We start from the raw sequence: 16,743 nt of genomic DNA, 5'->3' as shown, positions 1-16,743 counted from the left end.
TGAGATAGTTCTCTTCAAGAACTGCTCCAGCATAGGTTCTTTCCATGGAGCCAAGTTCTTCAGGAATGGACTGCTCCAGTGTGAGTTTCCCATGGGCCACAGTTCCTATCAGAGAAAACCTGCTCCTGTGTGGGAATCTCTCCATGGGCTGCAGGTCCCGCCAGGAGCCCGCTCCAGCATGGGCTCTCCACAGGCTGCAGCTTCCTTCAGGGCACATCTACCTGCTCCAGTGTGGAGTCCTCCTCAGTCTGTAAGGCATCTGCTCCACCGTGGTCCTCCAATGGGCTGGAGGGGAATCTCTGCTCTGGAACCTGAAGCACCTCCTGCCTCTCCTCCTTCACAGGCTTTGGTGTCTGCAGGCCTGTTTCTTTCACACTTTTCTACCTCTTACTCTCACAGCTGCTGCACAGTGGTTTTTTGCCCTTTTGTAAACATATTATCATAGAGACATACCACCAGCATGGTTGACGGGCTTGGCTTTGGCCAGTGATAGGTCCATTTTGGATAAAGCTGGAACTGGCTCTGTCATACATGGTAGGGCAGCCCCTCCCACCCCCCCCCTGCTCCTGAAACCTTGTCATGTAAACGCAGTACAATAAAGAATATAATTCTAGCAGACAAACATGAAACAAAAAAGTTCATAGGAAGAAGATGAAGTCACAGACTCAAAACAAGGAAGTTATCATCAAGTGATGGCACTAGTCAGAATAAATTAACAAATCAAACCAAAACTGAACACTTCCCCCAAAAGAGATATTCTAGTTTGCACAAAAATCCCCTTCTGGTATTGCCTTCTAACTAAAAAAATATTGTTCCTTTCTTACTCTTTAACACTGTGCTACTCTAGAGTAATCTGGCAGCACTTGCCTTGTTCCTTCACTGTGTGCTAAAGACAGCAGAGCCTTGCATGCCATGACAAGGAACCAAAAGCAGCTAGATAGTGCAGGCTTTAATCTACTTTTCATACCCGCTTAAGAGCTACATCTACTGCTGGTATGGGAAAGGCAACTCCACTCATTATCTGAACTGGCTCTGTCCACAACTTCAGCAGAAACTGCTATGGCATTGTAGTTACATCCATGCTACATAGATGTAAACAGCTTTGACCATCTAATTGCAAGCTGACGTCTGCACAATACCAGCATACGAACCCTGAACTCCAACCAAATGTGGGGTTTAAAAAACTGTGGTTTATTGTTAAGGCCACTTATTACCAGGCTTAATAGTCAGCTAGTACTCTCTAACAGAAAACTACAGGTAAACACTAAAGTTGCCTTCGAGTCTGAGAAAAAAAGCATCACAATAAGAAGCCTGAAGTCACTGGTATCTTCACAGTATGGAATTTTGTAAACAGCAAGTTTGACATGAAGATAAGGAACTTAAATTGTCAATGAACCTTCCCGACTGTGATCTTGTCTTTAGCAGCACCTCTATTTTCAAGAAGCCTGGGTTAAGAATTCATTTGATTAATGCCTCTCAATAACAATAGCAATGTTTCACATTTCTTCTTCTACAGTTTCACAGTCCTTTCTCACCCTTGACACTCCCCTGAAAGACTATCGAAAGCTGAAAGGAACATGATGTATGAGCTTTTAGAATTTACAGATAGCCGAAATGAAAAGGAGTTATGGTGAAGGAAGAAAGAAGGGTTAGATACCTGGGGTTTTGTATTCACTTGCTAGTTCAAGCTCAGAGTGACCACTCTACTCCTGTGTGTGCTTCACAATGCATTAGTTTAGAGCTATTTAATGCTTACTGCCCAGATCTGATTTACACCACTCAGATCTACATTAACAGTGCAGCCCCTGCCTTTGGCTATTGCATCACTATGAACATTTCAGTAAGCATGTTTCCGCATTTAGCATCTTATCTGAGGCAGAGAAGGGGTCTTAAGTTATCATTTAAATTGATACCTACAGCTATCATCTTCAGGTATCTCCATGCAAACACTTCTGGAGCCCTTAGCTTTGTCAGCTCTAAACCAATGAACAGTTCTCTTCCATTCCAACTTACCCAAACTAGCATCACAAGAGTAAAGTTGCAATTCACATCATCAGAGGAAAGACTTAAGAAACACTTGGACCTCAATGGACTAGCTTTGCTATTCCTGAATGTACTCAAATGTGACACATCTAAACTTTTCAACCAGAAGCCCAGGAAAAGGACCTAAAACTTTGTTTCCTGGTTCTATGAAGAAAGGGAATAGACAGAACATTCCAGGCTAATGAAGATTTATTATGCAAATAATCTAGTTTGACACAGATCAACAAGGAAAATATGAAATGACTAATGCTGACAATAAAAGGGCACAGACAGATTCTGCCAAGAAATCTCATGACAGCATGGAAAAACAAAGGTGATAGCTGCTGTTATACACTGCATATCAAAATAGAAGATGCAAAGCTATGGTGTACACTGCCACGCTGAAAGAATCATATTTCATACAGCAAGTACACATGCGTCTGCAACTGAATCTGTGTGGAATTTAACCATGAGAGAACTCTTTGCTGTGTGACACAACCCCAGCTGAAACCTTCACTATTAATAAAGCATACTCTGGAACTCATAGATGTAGAATATTTTCACCTATGCACTGATGAGACTAACGGAAGCCAATGGAAGTGCTTTACTCGCTGGCACTGGGAAAAGTGGGTAGTAAAAACCAGTATGTTTTTAAGGTTTGCTAAGACAAGAAAAGAGAAGATCAACCTCCCCTCTACAGGAATGTTATAACTAGCCACATCTTACCATCAAACCTTTTCACTCTCTAACACAATTATGATTTCTACCATATTCACCTTTGTGCTTTCCACAGGAAAGCTCATACTAAAAACACTAGAGATAGCCTATATCATACAAAAATACTAGGGAAAGCATAAAAGTTCATCAGAACAAACAGTAGGATACTGAACAGGACAACAGAGCCAGTGAGAAAGAATAGTAGAGCTCTCAAAAGTATTAGTAAACTAGACTGCACCTCATGTCTAGTAAACCTAAACAACAAAACATTAGTGGCAACTGCCTGTAGGTGATATCAGTGTGCTACAATATTGTGCTTTATCACCTGTCTTTATTACAACCATCTTTTACTCACAGTTTGTGTGTTGATGTCATCTTCTCCCATAGGTTCATCCACAATTTGCTGTCCATTCTGTAAAAAAAAAGATACAGCAAGTTACTAGAAATGCTGAATCCAAGTACAGAAATAAAATATAATGCAGATGGGCTTTTATAGCATGCTACTGTACAGGATCAAGTGTTCTCTATATTCTATTAAAAAAAAAAAGTCATTGAAAGTAAACACAGAGGACTGCATACTGCTGGCGCGCAATGCCACTCTCACTTTGATCCTCATCCATTATCAAACTGGATGAAGTCACAGCAAGGCGCACATAAACCATTCTGGTATTTGAAACCCTACCACTACACAGCTAGACATTATTTTCCACTACTACAACTTCCACAAAAGACTTAAAGCTGATGAAGACTGAACAGCAAAAAGCCACAACAAAGAACAGATAAACAGGTTTTAAGAGCAAGACCTTATGTAGCAAGTCACCATGACTATGTCAAGAAACTGTTTAACTACAGTATAGCCTTATAAAAACTATGAACACAATGCTAATTTTATTAGCCCACATTTACTTATTTCTGTATTTTTCTAAGGACCATTCTAATTAGCCATAGAGAAATAGGCTTTTGAATTTGAAATTTAGCCATAAAGATTTTTAAAAAGCTTAAATACCTTGCCAGTCAACAAATGCTTTGCTTTCCTTGCCAGTGATACTATACTTGGAGAATCTTTAAGAGCCATTTTTCCCAGAAAGACGTAGAATGACCTTGCTTACAGAACAAGCACGAATATTAACAAGTTGTAAGGAAAATACGTATTTTGTAAGTTATGGTACAGGGTGTCACCTAGGGCATTAATTCTTAGTTTGCTCCAAAAGTATAACAGCAATTTAGTATGATTTTAGAAACAAATTAAAAACTATTATAAAAAGTAACATTTTCCGTTTACCACTGGAGGCAGAATTTAAGTTCATTTGTGCATTGCTTCCCTAGAGAACACAAAGCCTAATTAATCTAGCTTTTTCAGAACCTAAAGTTACATGCATGTATGGATAGGTATTTTCTAGATGCTAGAAAGTTAACAAAAGCTACTCAGAGAGTCAAGCTTCATCCTACACCTTCTTTCCTACAGTTCAGTTTGTCAGCAGACTTCTTATGTGGAATTTTCCTAGCATTTTTCTCCAATAATTTCTCATTAATATAGTCTTCCAGGTTGCACATGGCTGAGAGAATCTTTTATATGAAATGACAGATCAGATCCTAACCACTTATGAATTCTGATTTTCAAATATTACAAACGCACAGAATGTCCAATCTCAGATGATTACCAGCTCTCTACGAAGTTTTCTCCTTAGCATTTTTTTGTTAAAAGATGCAGCTAGATAAAGCTAGGTTATAAGAATTGTGGCTTGCCCAAATACGACACAGTGGTGTTTTTTTTTTTTTTTTTTTTTTTTTTTTTTTTTTTTTTTTTTTTTTTTTCTCCCCAGGGGGTGGGGAGTGGAAGAACATTGGGCTTCTGATTGTCACTCCAGTGTAGAGTCCTGGCACATGGTAGCACTGCCATTTTCTCATCCTAACTGGCTTCATGAAGATAATAGAGACTTCTAGTATGACTCCAGTCTAGAAGTCATCTTTCCATGACAGAGGACTAGTAAGAAATCAGCTTTACACATTATAGGTTACTACAGAGGTGAATATATTATGTATATATTATATAAGCTTGTAAAAGCTATGTCTGTTAATCAGTACAACCCTCTAGCACAGATAAATGTAATTTGAAAAGATGATGCTCCAAAGAGCCTAAATCCCCCTCACCATAGCATCTTTTCCTTATAGTGTGCAGGCAGTAAATACCGTACTTTCTTTCCTTAAGGTTCATAAAAAGTTGGAATTATCAAACAAAAGACCATAAAACTACCAGCTTAGCTAAGGAACAGAAATGAGTGTTTTTAATAAAGCCTGTTTACAAGGAAGCATATTGTGTATACATGTATCATTACCATCAAGGCCGCAAATCACATACTTCCCCTTTTCTCAAATCTATGGCATATATTTACATTAAATTAACATTTGTATTTTAGTTACACATTTCTATATTCTTTTCAGGCTACAGGACAGCTTCCAAAGTATCACGTCAATAGGAAAAAAGAAAACCCAAAACCAGTAGAACAAACAAGACAATTGAGTTTAGCCCGAAAGGAGGAGTCTATAATGTCCTAACAACTAACGATGGCTAAACTCTGGGGCCTAAAATAGGGCAATTTGTGTACCAAAGCCATGTGCTCTAAACTGACTCCACATGCAGATTTTCAGAAATAGTGATTCCTGCTACAACAATAATTCCACTGAAGAATAATGTACACTAACAGCAGGTTAAATAAGAATTTACTACACAGTAAGCTTTAATATTTCACATTTACTATTTTACAGCAACTGAAACATAGTTGAAAGTAGACCACGCTATCAGAAACCTGCGACAAGCCTCTCTCTGAAGACAAAAAGATCACTTTTTAAAAACGCTCTAATCTTTAACTTCATTGAATTTTCAAAATTTTATCTGTCTACCAGAAAAAGCACAGCAAACTTTTGCAACACAACTGAACTGTTTTGTACAATCTGTTTTCCCTGTTTAATCCTGCATTGCTTTCCGTTAAATTCAACCAATGCATTCCAAACACACTTTTTGGAACTAGGAACAAACTCAAGAAATCAGCATGTGCACCATGCAGTCATATCTGAGCCAGATCACTGGACTAGCAAGATCTTTTTAAACAGGTCTGCCCAAGCAATGATTATGCTAAAGGAATCACTGGATGGTAGAACCAGTTTTTCTCAGAACAGTCTCAGCCATGTAAGGTAAAGAAGAATATGTATAAATGATTTATGGTTTGCTGGTATATGATACCATTGAATGGAAAGCAGCTGTGTATTCAGAAAGTCTACAAGGTGTACTGCCTTGCTTATGAATTAAAATGTAAAGCCAAAAGGTTCCTGTCAGAAGTGGCAACATCTAAAGCACTGTGGATCGAGGAGGTCAGCAGCATGCTGAAGTGGTGAGCAAATGAAATAGGTTCCATCTTGCTGGGCGTAGACTCCCTCTAGCATTTAACTAGAACCAAGGGTAACTCTCAATGACATAACAGATTGGGACTAGATATAATAGTCTGATGAATACAGAATAAGAGAAGGCTGAATATAATTTTCGCATGTCCAAATTGGTCTAATTCAAAAGACAGAGACTCGACCTTGATTATTCTTCAACTGTACTCCTCCCACAGTGGGACACTAAGCAAGCAGAATGGATCAATTATTTCTAGTACTCGGCCTCCAAAAGTAGAACTTACTTCAGATGACAGCACAAGAGAACTATAAGAAAACCAGCAGGAAAGTCCAGTTTCTACTTACACATCAGCAACCCATTTACACCACGAAAGAAGGTTGCACATCCCTTATAAAGGTAACCTACAAAGGTTACCACTCAAATACTTCCAATCCACTCAAATTGCACTTCCTAGTCTGTTTTCCACTGGCAAACAGTCATGTTTAGTTACAAATTTGACTCCCAAAGGCTTTTAAACCTGTTGCCACATTCCACTAAACTGGTAGAAATTAATACTTAAAACACAGTTGTGTTCCAGTAGTTTTCCTGAAGGCACATGGACAGGAACACAAAAGAGATCTTACAGGTTCCCTAACTAAGCATAAAACTGACAAACATCAGGGAATCTGCATCAGGCAGCTGGTACGTGAATGTCCCCCATATCAACCAACAGAACCTCTTGACACAAATGTCTATCAACTACAAAACAGGAAATCAACTATCAATATTTCCAGCAATCAAAAATTACACGTTTATACCCAATGAACTCTTGGGATCTAATCACATACTTGACTTTCCTGGCAAAAAGACAGTTTAGAAAAGTTGTTTTTTTTTAAAAAAATAAATTTAAAAATTCAGATTATTTCATTTCTTGCCTAGTAATGCATACGCATAAATAGCTGCAGTGGAAGGGACCAAAAGTTATCAAGTAGTGGTGTAGGTTAGGGTGTTAGTACTGAGAAAATATAATCATACTAAATACTTTGTAAGAAAGGAGTACATCAAGAAATGTAGCCCACATCCCACCCACAAACAATTAACCGCTTTTTGTGAAGCAGGGAATATCCTGCACTTTACAACTATATATTGATCTACAGTTTTAATGTCACTTGTAAATTTTTATTTTTTTTTTTTTTTTTACAGATCCAATTGATCTCAGAAGTCTGGCAAAATTGTATTATCTTGGACACCTGCACAATAAACCTAATGCTATTTCCATCTATCCTTCTGATTAGCACTGGATAATTACCACATGGGTAATCTTGCGCGAAAAAATACACCATCTAGTGTCCATAACAGCAATTCAAATTTACCAATTTGGTGAAGAATATTTTACCTTAATAGTAATGTCAGGTATCCATCATTCCCATCACACAGGTATCTAAACCATATTAATCGAAATATTAAGTGGCCAAATCATTATGTTTCTCACAGTACTCTTTTTTTTTTTTTTTTTCTTATTTTTCCTATTAGTTTCATCAATACTATTACAGATAGCATACACCTGAATTTTTTAGCTTTAGTTTAGTATCTCCATTCTCACACTCTGTTTGCAATTCAAAGTTCTAATTTGAACTTACCTTGCTGAACTTTATGTTCTTTCCTGCAGTTTAATAGAATTTTTTTCTGAAGGATATAAGTTCATCCCCAAAGCTTCTTTGATATTAAGACACCACCAATATCTTCTTCCACTCCCAAAACAACTCTGCTTTGCGTTTAGTCTATTGCTAGACTATTCTGGGGTGTTTAAGTAGCCTCTGTGCCAAATATTTTAACTTTTTAACTCAATTATGTTTGTCAGTTATTTTAAAACCCCTTACGAAACTGATACCAGTTATAGCTTTTGGTATAACTCTTCCACTATAACTTCAACATTTCCTAATTATTATTATTGGGCTTGAGCATGTCAGTCTTTATACTATTAACAGGGCTCAGTATATTAAGTAACTACTGACTTTTCCGTGTAATGTTTTAGCAGAACCGTAACTCCCAATTAAGATATAAAAGTGTTATATTCTTACACTTAATTGGACAAATCAAGAATTATGAACCATATATAAGTGCAGGATGATGTTTTGAGTACATAAATAAGCACACAAGATAATATGTCTGCATCACATTGTTCAAAAATCATTACCTAGAAGTTTTAACATGCCAATGAGTTACACAAACAATGATTTAACTGTGTTTTAGAGTTATAATTTAAATAGATTATCTGGATGGATCTGAAGTTTCTCCCAGGTAATTCCTAATTCTCAGCTGCCAAAACTTCCAGACTTACCCAGCAACTTTTAAACACAGCTATAGGATATAATAAAACACTTTTTTTCCCCTTTAAACTGAAATGAAGTTTAGGATACCAAAAATAAATACACAGGAACTTTAAGTATTATCTATTATTTAGTTATTAAAACACTGGCCATATATAGACCTGAGCCCTTACACTCTGGTGTTTTCAAGGGAATCTCAACTGACAGGTAAAGCTCAAGAACTGTGCAGTCCCTGAATTGAGTAAAGCTGTAACAAAGCTTCAGCCTTGTTTCAAAGCAGCACAGAATACAGAATTCTCACTGTAATATTCGTAACAAATCTGCTGTTAGCAACACAAGGCACTGCATGGAACTACATTCAGTATGAGCCTTTCGAACTCCATGCACTCAAACTTGCTATTCTAAGTAGCAATGAGCTACCCCGAAAAAAAAAAAAAAAATCACAGGTCCACAGAAAAAGTTGAAAATAGACTGAGAGGACCTTGAAAGGTCATCCAATCTATCTCAGTTCACCAAGGCATGATCAGCTATTCCTGCAATGTTGCTCACAAGATGTTTATGTCTACTCCATTCTTAAATCTTCAGTAAAGGAGTTTTCACAATCTATTCCAGTACTTAACTAAAATATAAGGCTTTAATAGGATCTGGATTAATGACTTGTGCCCTAACTCCTGAGCTGTGAAGCCACACAGATCCAAAGCACGTACCTAAATCCTGACCTGATTAAAACTTATTGTATGTAAGCAGCAGAAGTGAGCTATCAGACTTCTTTAGCTGTTCTCTTCTAGCATATATTCAATCCATTTTGCATATACTATGCTATAAATAGTACACGCCAAGTACTAAAATCTCCTTACTTTTTTTGTTTTTTAATCAAAAAAAACCCCTAAAGATACAAGTTCTTTATTTTTATGGAACATAAAATTACTGCAATTACTTCTTTTATATAAAGCTTTGTAACTTTAAGTTCCATTAATTTCACATAATTTATTCTAAGCTTTATTGACTAAGGTGACTGACTTCATCCTTCGCCAAGTGTTAAAAGAAACAGCAGGACATTGAAACTTGCCTCTCTGTAGACAATCAGCCTCAGATATAAGCCATTCATTTCTAGATCATTTAGGTACATAGCCAAATTTCCTTAAGGAAGGATACTCTGGCAACTTCAACTATGAGATTTCATAAACCCTATCTACTTTACGCTACCACCTTCTTATCTAATATGACTCAAGAGTATCATTTAGCAATACAGAAAAGTAGTCCCCTTTCCTCCACTGTGAAGCTTTCCTTGGCATCAGCATTTGTCTAGCCCCATGCCAAGTCAGGTCTGAAAATGAAACTAAAAAAACCCAACTCTGCAGTGCTCAGTGAGTTTAATTCTCTGAATTAATTCAGCTTGAAGTTAGACAAGTGTCATGGCATTATCCAGATGCCAGACACACAAGCACTTTCTGTAGCCAAAACAATCTCCAAATCATGTATGTTCATTTGTTCAAGGAAAGAAAAAAAAAAAAAAAAGACAGGGAAGTGAAACTTTCATTTTGTTCCCTACCTGTATGGGTGGTAAATTACACTTCAGGCCTCAATTCAGCAACCTTAGTAATAAAACCAAACAAACCTAAACAACCAAACACAAAACCCCACACCACCTATTCTCTGTTCATCTGCTCCAAAGAGGAAGAAGAAATGCATGTGTAGAAATCACTTACTTCAACATATCCAACCACTGCTGCACATATAAAAATAAAAGAAATTCCTTCTCTGCTTACACACAATATCTTAGGAGTGACTCTAGCACCCGACAGTATGCAAATCTTATTACCAAGGCTGTACTTACATGAGAAGGCAGGTATGATTTGCCTTCACTGCCTCCTGCAGTCCCAGGCCCACTGAAATGCCCTGCACCTGCCTGGGTTCCTTCCGGAGGGGACTGGGGCACACAAAAGTCACAAGGGAGTGTGTCGGGTCCTTGCCCCATGAGCTGGGGGCAGCAAACAGCAGAGCAAGGTCTGCGTGCTGCAGTTCCTTACAATGCAGATGCAGGTTTTCAGACATGAGTTGGTTTCTCCGAATCTCTTTGCATGATAAAAACTACAAAGGTCGAAATGTAATATTGAAAACTGAACCATTACTCGTTTATGCTTGTTTTGTCATTTAGCTATTTTAATAAATACTGCTAAGAAGAGAGACTAAGCTATGGAGCAACTTCATTGTTTCCTAAAATTCAGGATTTCCAAGGTGACTGTACAACAAATGTCAGCTGCTGGAAGACAGGAGGACAAAGACTCCTCGTTAAAGTGAAAAAGAATTGTTTAACATTCAGGTCTAACAGTAACCAATTTTGGCAATCATGTTATGTAAGGAATAATACAAATAATATTCACTATGATCTGATTACATCTTGAAACTACCACCTTCTGCGCCTGCAGGACAAAGATTTTATTTTTCAAAGCTATGTTTTGCTGGAGATTTAAAATCACAAGAAAGTATCATTTAATCACAACTTCTGTATATACTTTAGCATGTTCTGATAAATTAATGCTTGAAATTAAATGTGAAATGGACATGTAATCAATTTAATTAAATGGAACCTTAGAAATGGTGACAGAAAACAGACCTATACAATAATAATGTATTTAGAAGACAAGCGCTACTTTTTACACAATTGAATTGCTTCACTCAATAAATAAATAAGTTGGGGGGGGTGGGAAACAGGCAGCACATTTCCTCCAAAAAGAGTTAAGTACAGCAAGCATACCACAGGGGGTTCCTTGCATCAAAGGGAACATATGGTAACTGTTACTGATAAAAATGAGCTAGCAGTAACTTTGTGGTTGAGCCACTGGAGTAGGTCCCTGGAAATCAGAGTTCATCTCCTAGCTCTAGAACACACCCCATGAACCATGTTAGATGGGGTCACTAAGCTGTTGAGCCTCATTTCCCCATCTGTTACACAGGATTTCTCCCCCCCTCTATTTCCAATGGGTGAGGCATTTAATCTTATTTCAAAGCAGGAGAGAATAAGTAGCACAGTATCATGTATGCAAAAGATTCTAACTTATCCAGTTTTACTGATTAAGTTACTCCCCTCTTGAAAGTCACCAAGATTAAAAAAAACACAATTACAAGGTTTTACTCTTGCCTGAAGAGCTGCTTAAAAAATTCATTATTGGAATACAGCTATGAATTATACTGGGGAAAAAAAAACACAAACAAACCCAAACACCTAAAACACCCCCTGCACACACCCCCAAACCAAACCAAAACCCGCAAAAAAACACAACAAAGCCAAGTATATCTTGAATGAGTTCTTCGAGTTGATAGATCTGCCAGCTGCCAAGATCAATCAACTCATAAAGCTAATATTTTTGATGTGCAGAAATAATTAAATGCCCACTTTAGCCTATGTATCAGTGTGAATCTAAGTCAAGCATTTCAAATAACAAACTACAGTTAGTGTGACAGAAGACAATCAATGCAAAGACAGCAGACATGCCTTTAAACATGCCAGTCTGCATACACCTACTTTGTGTTAGATGTCCCAGCTGTAGCAAGAAATATTACCTATGCTATAACAAACAAAATGACAGCAAGCTAAGAACTGGCCATGTCATAAGAAAACTAACGGAACAATTCAAGAAGTCAAATTCAACACCTTCTATCAGGAAACCAGGAACTGCAGAGTGGACACAATACTGCATTAAGGTACTGAATTCAGCAAAGTAAAGCACCTGTCCCCTCGTACCCCACCCAGCTGACAGCAGGACATCAGTACTATGGCACACAGTAGGATTGTATTAACTAAGAAACAGAGCAGGTAAAATTGTACCATTAAGGATCTGAGAAAGCTGAAGAACCCCCCACCCACACACCTAAACATCTTTCATGCAGACATGTTTCTCAGGACAGTATTTACATATATGTAGCACCTATTACCTATCACAGCAGTTTGTGGAATACAGGGTAATACTACTTACTCAGATGAGAATTAAACTGCAAATTGCCACTTTTAACCCTGTGTAAGAAAATGTCACTTTCACAAATTTGTGAAAAACCCAGACTTCAGAATGTCCTGACAGCAGGCATGCATGAGAAGCAACAGCCATGTGCTGCAGAGAATCTGCCTATATTGTAAAGACGATGGATAGTCTTGAAACTCCACAGAGACCAGTCCATTTAGGTGATTCCACTGCAGCTTTGAATTGTTTACCTGTGTTGGCTATACCAGAAATGACTGTAAATACAGCCTTTGTTCCTGTGGAACTTAAGTACAACACTGACTGCACAGTCTAGTCCAGAATGTAGAGAGACAAACACAACCACAGCTTCATGACTGCAGGCAGCAAGATATCTGATAAACTTCAGACTCCACACCAGCAGTATACATGGACATACAGAATGTCACATTGACATCAGAATGGAACTACAAAGCAAAAATAATATTATACAAGATTCTTTAAAGCATCAGCATGACTGTTAAACATTAATGTCCTTTGTCTTGTGCAAGGTTCAAATAATTCTGGATACAGAAGATAAAACAAGGAATTCTGCAAGAGTGGATTCATACCATCTATTTAGACACCTAAACAGGTGATCTTAAATCCCCTGCCAAGAGCAGTGGAAAAAAATTCTAACTTTCTCCAGAGCCAGTTTAGAGCACCTAAATTAAAACTCCTAAAGACAGACGGTACAAACGCTTCCCAGGAAGTCTAGCAAACTGCATCTCCTTATGATGACCACCTATTTTCAATGTACCTACTGGTGTCCAAAATTTGGCTGCCATAACTGTATTCATTCACCTCCACTCAACACTAATATGCATAGCTGGGAGTAGAGATTAAAGGATCAGGCTAGTTACTCAGGCAGTCAAATACAAACTCAAATCATCAATACTTAATTTGCTTGAAAGCAGATGACTAAGTAACAAGCATATTCTCCCCACTGAAAACAAACCTATGCTTGTTATAAATCCCGCGTAGACCCTGAGTCAATAAAAGACAGCATCATTCCACAGGCTTTAAAGGTGTTGTGATTTAAAACAGGAAACTAAAACCAAAACAAAACTACACACTACACTATATAGGTAAATTATTTTTAAAACAGTGTAACAACTTTACACATTGAAAAAGCTGTCAGAGATGCAGTGTGGATCACTGACCTTTGTACCAGTAGAAACAAAAGTCCTGCAACTGATGTCTGAAAACTATAAATCCATATTTTATCTAAAAAAATTGTTTGCGTATTTCTTAAGAAGGACCATGTTCTACAGATCTGCTGTCCTGTACATCTAAGTTACAGCATCTGTTTATGGTTAACTATACTGTCTTCTAAAGTAATCCTAGTTAAAGGTATTTTAGTCCTCCTACTAAATTTGCTCACACATCACAGCAAATCGCCTCCTTGGTGATAGCACTATAAAACCAAATACAGGACTGCACTGGGAAACAAATAAAAAAAATAATCCAATTAAAAACTCAACGACTTGTTAAGACAAGAAAAGTGTCTGAGCTGAGTTTTAAAGCCCAATAATTTGTAACTCTATGTGGATAACATGGTGTTACAAGAACTGTCAGCAAATCCGAGAGGTCAGCGGAAACTCTTTACCTGACTCACTATTACAGCTAAAGACATTATCACTATCAAACTATGACTGAGATCACAATGAGATTCCAGGTGGATGTAAAAAATACTTTTGCCCAAGGATACTTTCGCAGGATAGGGTCTGTAATTAGGATATTGCTATGCTACAGATAAACACAACTCATGCAAATTGAAAACCTAAGTTATGTATTTAGGTCATTTGTTTATGCATTTGACTGAAACTTACCTGTTTTCACTAAAACATATTTTCTTAAAGACTCATCTCAAGTAAGCAAACTTTCTAAGTCTACTTTTTACCTTCTGAGGATCATCTGAAAAGCTTTTACAAGTGCAGTCTGGTCTTTTCAAGAACTGAGTGTTTATTCTAGACTAGGGTGTTAGACTGCAAACCTGTCAGGTCATTGCTGTTTCAAGTTTTATTAGTGGTCCTAGGAAATTCTTTGGTGATAGACTATGGTAGACTTATGTCAGTGTGTTTAACTTTTTTTTTTAGGAAGAGGTTTCTTCTTTCAAGAAGTTTACGACAGTAGCTTAAATACAAATCATGTCTGCAATACACTAAAACAAGTATAACTGATGACAGACATACACACCTTTCAAATAATCTATTTTGCTACCTTTCCAGCATATATACCATTACTACACGCAGCAAGCATGGAAGACTAAAGTAACAGTTAAGATCTTTTTCTCCAAATCATTAGTCTAAACGGTCTTGCTGAAACATCTCCCCTACCACCTTCTCCCCCACCCCCTAGCATCACACTGCTACTGTAGTTACTCCCATTAAAAAAACATAAATCATCTAAGATCACCACTTCAGAAGTCAGCAAATAACTGGCAAGAATTTAAAAGTAACTACAGTAACTGGCAAGAATTTAAAAGATCTGTCAGATCAGAACAGCAGATTCTTCTGACCTCCAGAGATGCAGTTACTTTAAGCAGAAGGAAGATAAGACAAACGTCGAAAGGACAAATACTTCTGATACTGCAGAAACTTCGCACTGGTCTCTCTCTTTGCTCCGCTCGCTAAGGAGTAAGTCCTAACCTTGCGACTAATTGTTGTGAGCTGGCCTGAGTCCACACCGTTCAAGATCAGCATCACTTGAAGCAGCCTGGCTGCATATCAGCTGGAGCAGATTCAGGTAGAAGCTGCACTGTCAGAGGAAGCTATTTCTTTTCAGATGGGAGTCTGGTCGCAAACTAGTACAGGCGTTGCGGGCTACTAGGGAATCATGAAGCAAGCACAACTGTGTAGGTGTAGTGTTTACATAGATCCAAACCAACACAGTAGTACACTGTAGGAAAAAAAAGAAGACAACTGAGGGCACCTATGGCCTTGGATGCAAGTGGATCTAATTTCCAGCCGCTCTCATTATCTCAGCCAAGGCAAGCTGGCACGCGTCCTGCCTAACAAGGACGGGAGTACAACACCAACTCCCCGCTACCGACAGCGGGAAGCCACACCGCGCTGCACCGCAGGGACGTCCCCGTAAACGCCGCCAAGCACAAAGCTTCACCCATGCGAAACATCCCTGCGGTTTCCCAAACGCTTGCGAAACTGCAGACAACCCCATCCTGCTCAGATAAGGGGGCAGCGGCACCGGGCGGGGACGGCCCTCGGCCACCGCAGGGGGGGAGCGGCGGCGGGGCGAGGGCGCCGGGCAAGGTGAGGGCAAGCCCCGGCCCCCCCGCCCCGGCGGGGCCGCCCGGGAAGGGAAACTCGCCGTGACAGTAACCAGACACCGCGCTAGAACAAAAGCGCCCGAGTCGGCCGCCACCGCGCAAGCAGGTTACTCCCTCCCGGGGACGGGGGCGGAAGGGGAGGGAGCGGGCCGGGAGCAGCCCGGTCCCGTGAAACACGCCCCGAGCCCCGGCGCGGGGGAGTCCCGGCCGGTCCCGGCCGTGAGTCAGTGCCCCGGGGAGGAAGCGGCCGCGCAGGGGCCGGCCGGGCGGCGGGCGACAACGCTCACCCCGCGCCTCCCGCCCGAGCGGCGCCCGGCGCCCCGCCGGGCCGCTGCCCCCGGCCCCTTCCCGGCCCCCGCCCGCAGCCGCGGCGCTGCCCGCCCCGAGCGCCCGCGAGGGGAAACTCCGCCCGTCCCCTGAGCAGCAGCGGGCGCCCGGGTCCCGTCCCCGCCTCGCAACTTTCCCCGCAACACCCCCCCGCTCGCCCGGTACCTCGGCGCTGCTCTCGGCTGCGCTCTCCACAGCCATCTTCTGCCACGGGTCCGCCAGCTGCGCCAGGGGCATCTTCCCCGCCCGGCTCCCGCAGCCTCCACGCTCCGCTTTCCCGCACCCCGGCGGCGGCGAGGCGAGGGCGGCGAGGCAGGCAACGAGCCCTCCGTCGGGCGCGGGACACCCCGGCTGGCTCTAGCGACGGCTCCTGCGGCGACTGCTGCCCGCTGCCGCCGTCCGTCCGTCCGGCCTTCCCCCCGCCCCCTCCCCGCTGCCAGGCGGGGCCGCGCTTCCCCCCTCCCCCCGGCCCGCCGCGCGGGCCCGGCTTCCGCTCACAACATGGCGCCCGGGCCCTACCTGCCCGCCCGACGGCGCCTGCGTGCGCCACCGCCGGGCGCGTCCGCCGCCGCACCGGCCCTCGGCGCCCGCAGGTGCCGGGCAGGGCCGTGGGGGATGGCGGGGGCAGCGGGGTGCGCCGGGCTCGGGGGGAGCGGAGCCGAGCCGTGGGCTGGAGGCTGGACCGCG

General features: G+C 40.9%; 1 protein-coding gene across 2 annotated transcripts in view; it reads right to left on the bottom strand.

Moving 5' to 3' along the window:
• Positions 1 to 16,449, bottom strand: part of RPS6KA3 (ribosomal protein S6 kinase A3) — an 80,435-nt gene extending 63,986 nt beyond the window's left edge. The window contains exons 1-2 of one of the 2 annotated variants that reach the window (XM_080377577.1): positions 16,222 to 16,449; positions 3,095 to 3,151 (exon numbers count right to left, since the gene is read on the bottom strand). In XM_080377577.1, the coding sequence (XP_080233703.1) occupies positions 3,095 to 3,151; positions 16,222 to 16,293 (129 nt within the window). In that variant the 5' untranslated portion in view covers positions 16,294 to 16,449. The remainder of the gene's footprint in view (positions 1 to 3,094; positions 3,152 to 16,221) is intronic. The other variant, XM_080377576.1, reaches the window with a different exon arrangement.
• Between the last annotated feature and the right edge of the window lie 294 nt (positions 16,450 to 16,743).

The sequence above is a fragment of the Falco punctatus genome (assembly GCF_963210335.1).
Source record: "Falco punctatus genome assembly, chromosome: 2".
In the NCBI taxonomy this organism is placed as follows: domain Eukaryota; kingdom Metazoa; phylum Chordata; class Aves; order Falconiformes; family Falconidae; genus Falco; species Falco punctatus.
Note: the sequence above shows the minus strand (reverse complement) of the source record. Positions and strands in the feature narration are given on the sequence as shown.